The 15,664-nt window shown below is 48.6% G+C and overlaps 1 protein-coding gene across 2 annotated transcripts in view; it reads left to right on the top strand.

The window, feature by feature from the left end:
* SLC39A5 (solute carrier family 39 member 5) overlaps window positions 1-14,875 on the top strand; it is a 31,428-nt gene extending 16,553 nt beyond the window's left edge. For both annotated transcript variants that reach the window (XM_053374823.1, XM_053374813.1), the window contains exons 3-11: window positions 962-1,181; window positions 3,255-3,429; window positions 4,910-5,079; window positions 6,087-6,245; window positions 8,474-8,555; window positions 10,162-10,422; window positions 12,080-12,160; window positions 13,179-13,369; window positions 14,138-14,875. In XM_053374823.1, coding sequence (XP_053230798.1) covers window positions 962-1,181; window positions 3,255-3,429; window positions 4,910-5,079; window positions 6,087-6,245; window positions 8,474-8,555; window positions 10,162-10,422; window positions 12,080-12,160; window positions 13,179-13,369; window positions 14,138-14,290 — 1,492 coding nt within the window. In that variant the 3' untranslated portion in view covers window positions 14,291-14,875. The remainder of the gene's footprint in view (window positions 1-961; window positions 1,182-3,254; window positions 3,430-4,909; window positions 5,080-6,086; window positions 6,246-8,473; window positions 8,556-10,161; window positions 10,423-12,079; window positions 12,161-13,178; window positions 13,370-14,137) is intronic.
* The last annotated feature ends 789 nt before the right edge of the window (window positions 14,876-15,664 follow it).

The following is a 15,664-nucleotide window of genomic DNA, read 5'->3' as shown; positions in this document are numbered from 1 at the left end:
GCTTTGACCTTTGTTATGTACTGAAGTTCTCACCCTGGGCCAGCAGGGGGATACTGTAGATAGTTCAGGTCCACATATGCAAATAAGGGAGACGTTCAGTGATTGGATAGTTACAGAAAGTTGTTACAGTTGCATTGTACTGGAGCTCTATATAAGCAGGCTGGCTGAACCCTTCAGTTCAGTTCTGTTCTGGCCTGTGAATAAACAAGAGCTGTTTGGAGAATCGCTGTGTCGTCTGATATGTTCACCCACAACTTAACAACCTTGGAAATATTTTCTTTGGCTTTCTAGCGGGGAACCTGTGTTCCTCCTGAGGTCACTAGACTAGGACTCCCAAGCACCACAGGTTCCCCACGCCCACCTGGCGGAAAAGCTTATTTCTTAATTACTGAGCATAGCACTCTCTGTTAAGTACAGTTGCCCGGCCCAAGTCAGTGGTACGTGCTTCCATCGCCACTGCAGAGGAGATTCAAGGTAAGATCTTTCTGGGCAGTAAACATCTTGCAATACTTGTCTTGCTTATCTCATTTGCTTGCAACAAAGGTAAAATCTTGCCGGAAGATCTGATCCCGTTGTTTTTCACTTGGCAAAGGCAGCATGCATGCTGTTCAAACAGATTTCACAGGCTTGTTTTGCCAGGATGCTGTGATCTTGCTGGCTGGCTTAGCTATTGCAAAATATTAATTCGGCTCAATTGGCCATGCTTAATGAAATCTCAAAATATTTTAGCATTGTCGGTAAAAATAGTCAGAATTGCTCATTAAATCTGAAGGAGGTAGATAACGTTCGAAAGAGGAAAAGTTGTAGAGATTAGACTTTAAAACTGGTTGTTAACAAGGCATTCTTCCTAAATTGCAGCACTTTGAAGTCAGTGGAATTTCGTTGGTCTAATTGAATCGCAGTTGTAACCTAAAGCATAAATGTTATTCTTCTCTGATGATAATTTTAGCATTTTCTGCAGGCCTGGAATCCCTCAGTCGGGCCATGCCACTCAAACACCTGTTCATCCTGCACTCCGTGACGTCAGACCTGTCACCAAGCCTACCTTTTGGCAAACCCCAGAGCAGCTTGGGGGTGCCAAAGAAGACCTTTCCAAACCTTCCCAGGGCCACTCTGGCCTAAATCTTCTAGAGAGAGTTATTGCCTTGGATCACTCTGTCTACAATCACCTGCATGAAGATGTAAGTGTGGGGTGACCTGGGGTTTCATTCCCCGAATTCCCTTACTGTAGGGAGCACATTGGATATACAGTGGTACCTCAGGTTACAAACACTTCGGGTTACAGACTCCGCTAACCCGGAAGTAGTACCTCAGGTTAAGAACTTTACCTCAGGGTAAGAATGGAAATTGTGCACCTGTTGCAGTGGGAAGCCCCATTAGCTAAAGTGGTACCTCAGGTTAAGAACAGTTTCGGGTTAAGAATGGACCTCTGGAACAAATTAAGTTCGTAACCAGAGGTACCACTGTATTGGAGGACAGGAAGAGGAGTGGTTGATTTCTGTGCCAATAGGAGGTGCCCAGAAACCCTGTCCTCTTTAATCCTAAAGTTGTAGGAAATAGTCGTGGCCTGTGGTCCTGAACGACTTCACAAAATAGCTCCATTACTATTAACTCTCATCCCTAAGTTTAGTGGAAGGTGGGGAGAGGACTAGTTAATTGACAGCCTTCTGGCTTTCTTGTATACCCAGCTCAGGTTTAGTGTGCCATAGCCATTCCTTGTTCAAACCAGCCTTCTTCAGCCTTTTGATGATGGCAGTAGATATGAACAACATTGTAGGAAGAGCATCTGCTGAAGCAATCACGTGACCATGCAGTCATCTTGGGCATTTTGTTTATTTGTTTTCCTTAAGCTGCTTATATCCCATTCTTAATCCAGAGATCCCAGGGCAGCTAACGACATGCAATAATGTTCTGCAAAACAGAATGTAAAACAATACATAAAACCGTGTTTGTTGTCTCTGGTGAGCAAATTCACTCCTGGACCAAACACTTTGCACAAGGAGTCACGTTTTAAGCTGGTGTCTAAAAGACCCTCAAGTAGCACCCTGTCCCACCCGAGGGACGATGAGGAACAAAGGCAGAATCTTTGGTGACTTGTGGCAACAGTTTGATTGCAACAAGCAAGATGGATCGCACCAAGGGGGAAAGTGTGGGTTTGGTATAAATCAGTAGCAAAGATGGCAGAAGGGAGAGATCAAACGTGAACCTAGATCTGTACTAGGCCATTGTTGCCCCACACATAGCACATTTCCTGGAAGCAGTTGTAGAAATAATTATATACCGTATTTTTCGCTCTATAGGATGCACTTTTTCCCCTCCAAAAGTTAAGGGCAAATGTCTGTGTGTCCTATAGAGCGAATGCAGGCTGCGCGGCTAAGCCCAAAGCCAGAACAGCGAGACCGAGCGCTGCGGAGCACTCCATCTCAGTGTTCTAGCTTGGGGATGGCTGCGCAAAGCCTCCGCAGGGCAGCAGGGTGCCTTCACCCCGCTGCTCTGCGGAGGCTTCGAAGGCTGCGCTCTGGGGGCTTCAGGCAGCTATCCGCAAGCCTTTGGAGCGCAGCAGGAGTTCCCGCTGCACTCCGAAGGCTTGCGGATAGCAGCCTGAAGCCAGGAGAGCGAGAGGGATCGGTGCGCACCGACCCCTCTTGCTCTCCAGGCTTCGCTTCGCTGGAGAGGCGCTGCACAGTTTTCCCTCTCTGCGCAGCACCCCTTCAGTGAAGCGGGAGGAGAAATGGAAGGGGCTCCATTTCTCCTCCCGCTTCGCTGAAGGGGCGCTGAGCAGAGAGGGGGAGAATTTTCCCCCCCTGTTCTCCCCCTCCTATGGTCCAGTGCGTCCTATAGAGCGATAAATACGGTATTTATAATTATAAATGTCTGAATGTGATACTGTACCTCTGCATTTTTAGGCATGTTGTGCAATACAGGTGAGTATTTGTTCTTGTTTTGCATTTTCAACCCAGATCTCCCAGGCTAATAAGAGAACAATGGGTCTTGCTGTTGTCTATTGCCCCCTTCCCCCAATTCTTCATGCTGTCACTTTTCAACTCATTCCCTTTCCAAAACTGGTGACATCCCCACCCAAGCTGAGATTTCTTAAGTCCCACTTGATCCAATGCTGCAAATGAAAACTTTAATCAAATTAATGACCGAGAACCGTGCTGGCGGTCAATTAAACATTGGTTGGGGGTCCAGTACTCCAGTCCCATACAATTAATCATTCTTGCAATAAACTCGTTTCTCTTCTTTGTCTTTAGTGTCTCAACGTATCACAGCTGCTAGTCAATTTTGGGCTGAACTCTGTCTCCAAGATCACGCCAGAGCAGTTCACACTGCTGTGTCCTGCTTTGCTCTACCAGATTGACAGCCGCGTTTGCATCCAGCACTATGATGAGGTAGCTTTCGGCATGGCAGGAAGTTCTCTCTGGAGTGGTGAGTAACACAAACTGTCTTCCTCGTACCCTGACCCAGGAGGAGCCTTGAATCCCAGCCCCAGCCTTACCCTTCTGCCTCAGCCACAGTACTGGTTTTGCGCCCTTAATTTTCATTCATTATTCCCCTGCTGACTACAGTCCTTTGACCCTCACCCCTACCTGCCCTTCAGTTACCATCTCTCCCATTTTTGTCTCCCAGTGTGAGAGCCAGTGTGGTGTAGTGGTTAAGAGCAATAGACTCGTAATCTGGGGAACCGGGTTCGCATCCCCGCTCCTCCACGTGCAGCTGCTGGGTGACCTTGGGCTAGTCACACTTCTCTGAAGTCTCTCAGTCCCACTCACTTCACAGAGTGTTTGGAGTGGAAAGGAGAATGTTAGCTGCTTTGAGACTCCTTAGGGTAGTGATAAAGTGGGATATCAAATCCAAACTCTTCTTCTTCTTCTTCCATTTCCATTGGCTTTCCGAGGAGTTCTCGGTTTGCAAACCCACATCTTGGGTCTGATCCAACACACACACACACACACACACACACACACACACACACACACACACTATATATATATTCCAAAATACCCCTCCCCACAAAATGTGTGTACTATGCTGTCCTCTCAAGAACAGCTCAGAATCTTCATCAAGGGCCCTTCAGGATGACCTGTTACTGAGCATTCATCCCGATAGGTTTGCAAAGATGACGTCGTGTCAAAGCAAGTGCGATCCTGCACTTCCCAGTTGATTTTCCCATTACTGTCGTTATCGTAAAACAACAACAACTCTGACCTTCTGAGGAAGCAGGTTTCATGTGCAAGACCTTCCAATCCACTGTCACTGTGTGACCTCAATTTGGCAGTATGTGATTGAATCCCAGCTGATAATAGCAAGAGTCTGGAAGCAACGTCAGACTAACTGGGTGCAGAGTGGATACTGAGTACAAATTCAAGTGCATTGGCTCTCGGGGTGTTTCAAGTTAATGTTTGAGCTCCAGTTTGGGGGGGCCTCTTATTCAGTGTTTCTTAAACACTAGGAAATTAGATTCTCACCTTCCAAGTAACTAGATTTTCTGTGTTTCCTATCCCCCACGCCCATTCCTACAACCTGAAAGTAATCACCATGGCGCCTTTCAGATGTTTTTGGACTATCAGTCATCCCTGAACATTGGTCATGTTGGCTGGGGGCTGATGGGAGCTCTTGTCCATTGACATTTTAAAGACACTAGGCTGGCTACCCTTCTATATACCGAATTTCTAGGCTGCTGACATTGCCAATAGTGCTCAGAGAACTGGGGCCCTTAATTGTTTTAGGCGGCAGATAATTAGTTGTCAGGTTCCAGGAAAAGGTGGCATGAAAGTCCTTTGGAACATGTGGAGAGGTGGGGCAAATGAGGACACGATTTCGGCCCCCACAGTATGATCCAGCAGGTTGTTGATTTTAGTTTTCTTGTTCCTCGTCCAATCTTGCTCATCCTCTTTGTTCTCCACAGGTCTGGGCTGGGGATGTCTGGCTATCACCCTGACTAGCTTGCCATCTGCTCTGGCCATTGTTCTCGTTCCTCTCTTCAACCGCGAGCTCTTCCATTTCCTTCTCGCTTTCCTGGTGGCCTTGGCTGTGGGGACGCTGTGTGGGGATGCACTGCTGCATCTCTGGCCGCACGTATGTACCAACTGTTATGTATTCAGTGGTCTGTGTTTGCCTGAGCTTGAGTCTGGATTAAGGATTCTGAGCTCCTGTGTTCTGATTCGATACATGGTGTCCAATCACAGAATATTTCAGGATTTGGGCCACTGCCATTGGCCCTTGAACTCTGTGTCGTGATTCGCAGCTTGGAAGTTTAGACAGCCAATCATGTTGCGAGTAGGAGTGGCCCAGGCTTTCAGAAATGTATATAAGCAGATGCTTTGCCCATTTCCTGGTTATGTAGTTCAATAAAGGTTCTTGCTGTTATCACTGTGTCTTACCTTGTGGGAACGTGTGTACACTTCACCAACCCTCTCCCCCAAATCTTTGTGGTATGATTTCTCTTTGGGGTCTCCTGTGGAGGAAGACGAGGTGGGAGAGATGTACCCCAACCTTCTCCATATCATGATGAAACATGGGGTGCTCGGACAATGCCAAAGGGGAGCATCTTGCGTTTCTGTTTCCCAATGCCAGTGAACTTACACCTGGAAACCAATATCCCCACTGTGGAAGGACATGTGGATCCAGAATTGGCCTCCACAGTCACTTTCGGACTGGAAGACAATCTTACTTGGCTACGAGTGATTGCCAAAGAAGAAGTCTGTCATTCCCTTACAGGAATACGCTGCCAGTTTAGTCAAAGCGTCCCAATACAACTGTCATGCGCTGTAATATTCCTCGGGCATCTGGGAGGCCACCGTGAGAACAGGATGCGGGATTAGATGGGCCTTTGGTTTGATCCAGCAAGGCTCTTCTTGCCTTCTTATTTCCAGCACTCCCTTGTTCTTCATCTCATGCATTTCCCTGTCAGCCCAAACCCAGGAGACGAGGACAAATTGGATGTCTGCAAACAGAATTTGTTAGTGGTTGGAGGGAGTGGTCCTTTCTCGGAAGGCCTTGAGGGTTTTCATACATTGCCTGTACTTGACTGTTTATTTTCTGAATTCTCCCTTTCTCCGCTCAAAAGAATTGTTTTCATTCAGGCACAGGCCAGGCCCCATGGACTTCTGTCACCGAAACAAGAACCAATGACCTTGGCGGAAGACGCAGTCCTGAAGGGCCTCTGCGTTCTGGGCGGTATTTACCTACTGTTCCTCATTGAGAATCTCATGGGAACGCTCAAGAGGATTCAAGTCAAAAAGGTAAAGAGATGGAGTGGCCTGCCAGTGGCCTGGGCAACCTGATGGGCTGGCCAGGAGATTTCAAGTGATCCTGCCCCTGCCAGTCGACTTAGTTCTCCCCATCATCTTCCTTAATGTCCCAGGCAAAAATCCTATTTCCATGTGGGCCTGTGAAAGGATCCCTTTATGCTGTTATAAGAAAATATGACTCCTTTCCCTTATGAGGCATCCAGGAGCCCGTATAGAGTCTTTAAGTGGGTTCCCTATTGCTAGGAGAAAATAACAGAGGCCAACCGGAGAATATTGAGAAGCAAATTGGCTAGTAACCCTGCCACAAGGTTACTACAAGAATATTGAGAAGCAAATTGGCTAGTAACCCTCACCACACGCAGGAGGGGAGGAGGAACCCAGAACAATCGTGCGCACGCCCTTATATAAACTTTTGAAATTGCCCACCCTGTAGTCCAAGGTAAAGGTAAAGCTACCCCTGACTTTAAGGTCCAGTCGCGGATGACACTGGGGTTGCACGCTCATCTCGCTCTATAGGCCGAGGGAGCTGGCATTTGTCCACAGACAGCTTCCGGGTCATGTGGCCAGCATGACTAAGCCGCTTCTGGCAAACCAGAGCAGCGCACGGAAACACCGTTTACCTTCCCGCCGGAGCGGTACCTATTTATCTACTTGCACTTTGACATGCTTTCAAACTGCTAGGTTGGCAGGAGCTGGGACCAAGCAACAGGAGCTCACCCCGTTGCGGGGATTCGAACCCCCGACCTTCTGATCGACAAGTCCTAGGCTCTGTGGTTTAACCCACAGCGCCACCCATGTCCCCCTATAGCCCAAGACCACCCCCCATCCTACATACATCACAGAAGGAGGCAGTCTACAGCAGAAATCCTGTCTGCCAGGATATCTGTTAATGGTCACTGATTGCTTTACCTGGGCAGCCTGGCTATTCTTTTGTGATGGTTAATACTTTAGTTCCTGAATCCAGATCACAGGCTCACCCTATTCATAAACAAATATGCCCTTAATATAGGATTTGTAAGCGAAAAGACAATGGGAAGGCTTTCGCCATTTGCCTCGCTTACTGCAGAGGAATATTTGAGGTCAATTTGGGAGAGTCAAATTGGCTTCTGGATTGCTCTCCTGTACAATTTTAGACACGTGGTTTATATAGTTATGTATGTGTTTGCCTTGTACTTTTATGAATATTTATTTTATATTTGGGACCTTAGAATTCTTATAACAATGCCATGCAGTCTAAGCTACGTCTAGCCAGTCAGAATCTTCTCCCATGACCGAACCAAAAAAAGAGGAGGAAGAAACAGCTAATACTGTGTGTTTTAAGTGTGTGGTTTATGGTGTGGCCTGTGTTTTGGACTGAACCACCCATGCTAAACCTGTGAGCTTCACTTCTGCTCTTTGGATGATAATTAGCAAGGTCACTGATAATTAGCAACGTCACCATTTGGCCTGTTGGCGCCAGGTGTGCTAAATCTCTGTGGCAGTGGTTGTTTTAAAACAACAAAGCCCTTTCCGAGCCTGCAGAGGAGAGGGTGTTGCGGGCAGGGCCCTCCCACATTCGCGGGGGCTTCCCTTGCCCCCGCGAGAGCTGGGGAATCCCTGGGCGTGCCTGCAACCCAGCCCGCCAATCGGCGGGTGAGGGGAGGCGCAGCCTGGGCTACTTAAGGCCAGGCACGCCCAGGGACCGCCCTCTTTTCCCCCCTCGCCCAGCAGCTGAGTGGTAGTCCGGTAGAGGACTCCCAGGGGGGGCGTGGCCTTGTCCGAAGCCTGGAGAGGTAGGGCCGCCGGCACGCCCCCGAGCGGTGACACCCGTGGGATCCTAGTTGGCGTACTTCAACAGGACTCCCGCGGTTTGTGTTCAACCCTTCCCGGTCACCATGCCGGGTAGTCGATAGGAGCCAATGCATAAGGCCAATACCTTCAATTCCGTAATCAATAAAGTTGTGGCCTTTTGCGCCCATTAACCTTAACACAATGTGTCTGAGTCTTCATTTCATTGGGGGAGGAAACTTGCCACGCAACCACACACGTTTACTGGAGAAACCTTCTGCTCCAGATAATGTCATGTTTTGTGTCCACCACCAGAGGGAGACACCACTGCTATACTGTACCACCCAACACCTCTAGGGGGAGACAAAGTATTGCAGCATCACTAGGCTGGGCTTCTCATGACAACCTCAGCTTAGTGCTGCTTAGTCATCAGTTTTGCTTTCTTTCTGTAGAAAGGCGCCACCGGAAAGCAGCTTGAACCATCTCCAGCTGAGATGGGTGACAACAGCACTGCTGGTTTGAGGACATCTCATGGTGAGTCACAGAGTCTGGATTGCTTTAGGTTTTTACTAGTATCATGGCTTTCTTCTGTGCTCTTAACTGTGAAAAGTTTTGTTGTCCCCCTACAGAAGGATTCATGTGGCTGCAATTGTGGAATTAAAACACAGCTAGGCATTAGGTTGGAAGGAACTTGCTTTCTCTAATGCCTTTCCTTCAACCAAGATCTGCCCATCTGTTGGGCAGGTGGGGCAGTTGTCCCAGTGACCGTTGTCCAATGTCACTGCTGTTACTATTTTCCCCAGCAATATACTATACTTTAGTCCTTAACCCAGCCCAGGTGGTATAGTGAACATGTTGCTTAAATGACCTCGGCCCAGTATACCTGAAGGAGCGTCTCCACCCCCATCGTTCAGCCCAGACACTGAGGTCCAGCTCCGAGGGCCTTCTGGCGCTTTCCTCACTGCGAGAAGTGAGGTTACAGGGAACCAGGCAGAGGGCCTTCTTGGTAGTGGCGCCCGCCCTGTGGAATGCCCTCCCATCAGATGTCAAGGAAATAAACAACTATCTGACTTTTAGAAGACATCTGAAGGCAGCCCTGGGGGAGTTTTAAATGTTTGATGTTTTATCATGTTTTTAATATTCTGTTGGGAGCTGCCCAGAGTGGCTGGGGGAACCCAGCCAGATGGGAAGAAAGGAAGGAAGGAAGGAAGGAAGGAAGGAAGGAAGGAAGGAAGGAAGGAAAGAAGGAAGGAAGATTATTCACTGTAGAAGGCCTTTAAAATTCCTTTAAGCTTCATGTATTAAAAAACTCAGTGTACAGATGAGTTTTTTCCAAGTTTCTCTCTTAGCTAATCTGCTGCTTCATAGACTCGTTGCAAGGACAATATGGAACGCCTTTGCAACCCGTCTTTGGAACGGGTGGGAAAAGACATCTAGCTAAACACAGAGCAGAGCAGGTGATGGCAGAAAACATGTTTTCACAAGTCCATCTGGACGGACCAGAAATTATTTTGTAATGCATCCTACAGTTGCATGGGGGGGGCTGCAGCTATTTGGGGGAACAGCACCTGCTTCAGACCCAGACCCCTTGTGGGTCTGCCGTGGGTCAAGCTGAACAGAAGTAGCTGACGAGGCCGAGGTCCGCTGTTCAATCAAGCTGTCTCTGTGTTTAGCCCATGAAATATACTTGGAGTCGAGAGTGGATTTCATGCTCTTTATTCAGCTCATAGTAGTGAGGAATGGAAGTTCCCCCAAATGTCTGCTTTATATACATTATTTACACAATGGGCCCCACGTGATTGGCTAATTCTAGGATTCTCCTGTAGGCCGATCAGGTTGCGGATTCACTTCCACCAGGAGCTGGATTGGGTGGCTCCTGCTGACCAATCAGACTGCTGCATTCTGGATCCTATTATTCTAGGACCAATCAGAATGCTGCATTCTGAACCCTATTGTTCTAGGACCAATTAGACTGCTGCATTTTGTATCCTATTCAACTCAGTACATAACAGCCCATTATCTGTGAGTTCCAAGAGTGCATCCACAGTACTGCTTGCTTAGTCACAAATGCCAGCGATCTGTGCCAGGGTTAGGGGTGGGCAAGTGGATCTGATATTTCCCTGCTTGGTTTGGGTGTCAGGTGCTGAATCCCAGAGCCTGACGGTGGCAGAAGGAGGAGCTGGCAGCCTCTACGGGGAAGTCCAGGACTGCTCTGTCCAAATTCGCAGCTCAGAAGAGTGTGGAGGAAGCTCAGAGAGGCAGGAAGAAGAGCTCCATCAGCACCATGCTCACGGGCACTCCCACAGTCCAGCTGGAGCCCTCAAGGCTGGGATAGCCGACATCGCTTGGATGGTTATTCTAGGGGATGGGATACACAACTTCACAGATGGACTGGCCATTGGTGAGTGGCTTTGAGCCAGGGCTAGGTTTCTGCTTGTGCCAGAAGCAAATAATAATAATAATAATAATAATAATAATAATAATAATAATGGCAGGGCACAATCCTACAAAAGTTAGGTTGGAACCAGAAAATTATTTTTCAGAGGTTGAGAGAAATTACTTCCATTTATTTATTTGAGTTTATAAACCACTTAATAAAGACATCCCTAAGCAGCATACAGTGACGCGGGTGGCGTTGTGGGTTAAACCACAGAACCTAGGACTTGCCGATCAGAAGGTCGGCAGTTCGAATCCCCGCGACGGGGTGAGCTCCCGTTGCTTGGTCCCTGCTCCTGCCAACCTAGCAGTTCAAAAGCACGTCAAAGTGCAAGTAGATAAATAGGTACCGCTCCGGTGGGAAGGTAAACGGCATTTCCGTGCACTGCTCTGGTTCGCCAGAAGCGGCTTAGTCACGCTGGCCACATGACCCGGAAGCTGTACGCCGGCTCCCTCGGCCAATAAAGCGAGATGAGCGCCGCAACCCCAGAGTCGGCCACGACTGGACCTAATGGTCAGGGGTCCCTTTACCCTTTACCTTTAAGCAGCATACAAAGAACAATTTAAAATAATCACCAATGTGCGAATAAAAACAACAAAATTGGTTTTCCTTATTTTCATTTACATGTCTAGATATGCTTGCTGAACTAAAGGAAGCTTTTAAAAGGATCTGAAATGGCATAATGAGAGTCGCGAGCTTCACATGTAATGGACTGTAGTCTTCCTCTTCTGTAGTGTCAAGTGTTGCCCTTGTACTACTCAGCAGGGAGGAGGGCGTAAAACTATAATGAGCTGACTCTGCCCATCATTGGCTGTGTCTCCAACTACTAATGGCCTCTCAGCACCCCTCTCCCCGCCCCCAGTGGGTACTGGCTACCACCACTGGTTCTCTCCAGCCTTCAGTTCCAGAAAGGCTTGTGTTAGACCTCTGTCACAGAATCACAGAAGCTTCCCACTTAAATTCCAGGTGATTGGACATAATCATAAATACCTTCTTTCTTCTTCTTTGGTGATCACTCAAGGCCAAGTAAGACTGTCTTCCATGAACACGGTTTTAACAGTGAGTCCGTAAGTGACTGTGGAGGCCAATTCTGGATCCACACATCCTTCCACATAGGTTTCCGGGCGGGAATTGATCACGGTGAGGGTTTGCGAAACATGACTTTCTCTTAGCGCATTTCTCCCTTCGTCCTGAGTTTAAGCCTCTTCAAAGCCCATGACACCTTTGGTAAAGACTGTTCTCCACTTGGAGCACTTACAGGCCAGTGTTTCCCAGCTGTCGGTGTTTATACTACATTTTTAAAGATTTGTCTTGTCTTTAAACCTCTTTTGTTGACCACCAGCATTACGCTTTCCATTTTTAAGTTCGGAATGGAGTAGTTGCTTTGGAAGACGATAATCAGGTATCCGAACAACATGACCAGTCCAACGGTTGATGTTGAAGAATAATTGCTTCAACACTGGTGATCTTTGCTTCTTCCAATACACTGGCGTTCGTTCACCTGTCTTCCCACTCGAGTGAAGACAAACTAGTTCAGATGACTTGCGCCAATCCACCTGGAGAGAGGGGAGAGGAAACGCCTCTTTTAGGTTCACTTACCTTTGTAACCCTTTTCTCCTAGGAGCTGCTTTCTCTGATGGAATCTCCAGTGGTTTAAGCACTTCGGTGGCAGTATTTTGCCACGAACTGCCCCATGAACTTGGTAAGGAAGATCCCCAGCTTTATTCTTCAGGCTTTCCTGACCTCTCTCACTTTTAAATCTGCTTTGTTTTGCTATTTAATATTTTAAAGATTTGGGGCTCAGTTTGTGTGTGTGCATTTTTAAATGTCATTCACACACCTTGGGTGCAAATCTCCACTCTCATGTTGTGGCTGTAGGCTTGGCCATTGGTGGATTTGATATAAACTCAGATCCAACAAATCTTTTCCTATGGTCCTGCGCTTCTGATGACAGAAGATGATGCTGATGATATCAGTTAATCCTATCATATCCTCCTGTCCGGTGTCCAAGGAAGACTCCACCCCTTTACTTGGATCTGCTCTGGTGTTGTGGTCGCTCCTGCCCTTCTGTTGAACCCATGCCATTCTGGGTTTGTGGGTCCCACCCATGTGACCTTACCTGATGCTGTGGTTACAGGCAGGGCCGGATTTAGCTTTGATGAGGCCCTAAGCTACTGAAGGTAATGGGGCCCTTTATATGTCCAGCTGTCCTTTGTCACAGCGGGTGGCGCTGTGGGTTAAACCACAGACTTGCCAATCAGAAGGTCGGCGGTTCAAATCCCCACGACGGGGTGAGCTCCCGTTGCTTGGTCCCTGCTCCTGCCAACCTAGCAGTTCGAAAGCACCTCAAAGTGCAAGTAGATAAATAGGTACCGCTCTGGCGGGAAGGTAAACGGCGTTTCCGTGCGCTGCTCTGGTTCGCCAGAAGCGGCTTAGTCATGCTGGCCATGCTGTACGCCGGCTCCCTCGGCCAATAAAGCGAGATGAGCGCCACAACCCCAGAGTCAATTAAAAGACAGCATATGCATGGTACATTACAATTACCCAAAGAGGCAGAAAAAGCTTCAAGTCGTCCACAATTTGCAAGTGGTCCATTGGGGTGGGGGGAAGGTGGATTTGGGGATCACTGGTTTTAGAGACATTGCTTGGCTTTGAGTTAGTTAATGGTGCCTCTGTGAAGATGTGTCCATTGCACTCTTAACTCCTCTTTCCTTTGGCAGGGGATTGCGCTGTCCTGCTGCAGGCTGGCATGCCAGTCCGACGGGTCTTCCTCTTCAACCTGCTGTCTGCTTTCCTGGCTTACTTGGGCGCAGTAGTAGGGACGCTCATTAGTCGGAGCACCACGCAAGTCACGCCCTGGATTTTTGCCATCACGGCTGGTATTTTCCTGTACGTGGCACTGGTGGACATGGTAAGGACAGCCGCCTCTTTGCAAACTTCTCCTGTTAGCATGACATTAATCTTTTGGGGACCCAGGGTTTAGTTATTCCCTACCTGGGCCTCGGGACACGGGTGGCGCTGTGGGTTAAACCACAGAGCCTAGGACTTGCTGATCAGAAGGTCGGCGCTTCGAATCCCTGCAACAGGGTGAGCTCCCGTTGCTCGGTCCCTGCTCCTGCCAACCTAGCAGTTTGAAAGCACGTCAAAGTGCAAGTAGATAAATAGGTACCACTTGGCGGGAAGGTAAACGGCATTTCCGTGTGCTGCTCTGGTTCTCCAGAAGCGGCTTAGTCATGCTGGCCACATGACCCGGAAGCTGTACGCCGGCTCCCTCGGCCTATAGAGCGAGATGAGTGCCGCCACCCCAGTGTCGTCCGCAACGGGACTTAACCGTCAGGGGTCCCTTTACCTGGGCCTCTTGGTTGTTCCACCACCCTCAGCAGCTCGTGTGTGTGTGTGTATGTGTGTGCGACCAAGGAGAGGGCCTTCTCTGTGGCAGCCCCTCATTTGTGGATACCCCTCTCTTGCAATTTTATTATACAGCTTTTGTGGAGTGATGAAGACACACCTCTTTATCCTGGCTTTTCGCAATGAAGATATCTTTGCTAAGCATCCACTAAGCATCGCTGTTATTGTCTCTTCAAGGAGAACAGCCTTTCTGGCTTAACTGCAAGCTGCCGTAACAGCTGCTGCCAAAGACATAATGGCCTTTTGTTGTTTTTTCTCGCCCTCTCTCTAGCTGCCTGAAATGCTGCAGAGGAGCTCTAGCAGGGGCAAGAAGGGCTCCCTTGCCCACTTCCTTCTCCAGAACCTGGGCTTCCTCACTGGAGGAGCCCTCATGGTCTGCATCGCTCTCTTTGAAGGGCAGATCAGTTTCCATTTGGACGGGTAGCCCTCTTCAGCAGGAAACGCAAGATGGATTGAAGGCGATGCCCCCTCCACTTCAAGCACGATTGCACCTTTCCTCTTAACTCTATAAGAGGGGCTACAGATTTGCTCCATCTTCCTGTCCGCAGGAGTTGGAGAAAGAACTCAGTAGGAGAGAACAGAAGGAACAGCTTATTGTCCCCATGTTTTTGTGTGGCAGCAAAAACAGGGTGCCAAACTGAGGGCGACAGTGCCTTTACCTAGCCTTTGTGGCTTGGATGAAAGGAAGAAAGTTGCGCTTAGTCGCTGCAATCAACATGTTGAAAACTCCTTGTGCTTTCTAAAGAGCACTAGTTTCCTCGAGAGAGACTGGACCTATTGCCACCTCGGAATGCAATGTGAGAGAGAATTATTTGAAGGACTACAACTTACTTAGAGAGCCGCTGATATGCAACGGGGGCCTTTCATGTTTTGGAGCTGAGTTTCCCCAGCAAGCTATTTCCTGTAATCCAAGGATAGAGAACCAGCAGCTGTTGCTGGACTACAACTCCCATCATTCCTGTCAGCCTTGCTGGCTGGGTCCAATGGCAGTTGGTCCAATCCCTGATGTAAGCTAAGTTGGCATTAAAAAAGGCAACTGGTTACCAAAAGCCTCTACACCAAAATTTCAGGTTTGATGGAACAGTGGTCTTGGTCTCTCTCTCTCTCTCTCTCTCTCTCTCTCTCTCTCTGTGTGTGTGTGTGTGTTAATGCAAGGAAGCCTGGACCTCTTTAGTTATGGGATGGGTGTGTTTGTGTGAGCAGCACATGACAAAGTTCTTAAGGACAAAACTCATCCTTATAATAGGAGATTCAGAGGCCTGCTTTAAATTCCCCAGTGAAAACCCCACCTGGTTTGCCTGCAAGGGCAATTGCTTGAAGTGCAAACGAGCCAAGTTGTTGTATCCTTTGCACAACTCCTCATGTACCCCCTACCTAGAAGGAAGCCTAAAAACTCCTCTAAATAACAGAACACCTTCATTAGTTGTCCTCTACAGAATTACAGAATGGGACGCGGGTGGCGCTGTGGGTTAAACCAGAGCCTAGGACTTGCTGATCAGAAGGTCAGCGGTTTGAATCCCCATGACGGGGTGAGCTCCCGTTGCTCGGTCCCTGCTCCTGCCAACCTAGCAATTCGAAAGCACGTGAAAGTGCAAGTAGATAAATAGGGACCGCTCCGGCGGGAAGGTAAACAGCGTTTCCGTGCGCTGCTCTGGTTCACCAGAAGCGGCTTACTCATGCTGGCCACGACCCGGAAGCTGTACGCCGGCTCCCTCGGCCAATAAAGCGAGACGAGCGCCGCAACCCCAGAGTCGTCCGCGACTGGACCTAATGGTCAGGGGTCCCTTTACAGAATTAC

The sequence above is a fragment of the Podarcis raffonei genome, chromosome 2, assembly GCF_027172205.1.
Source record: "Podarcis raffonei isolate rPodRaf1 chromosome 2, rPodRaf1.pri, whole genome shotgun sequence".
NCBI lineage: Eukaryota > Metazoa > Chordata > Lepidosauria > Squamata > Lacertidae > Podarcis > Podarcis raffonei.
This window is presented reverse-complemented; position numbering and strand designations above follow the sequence as displayed.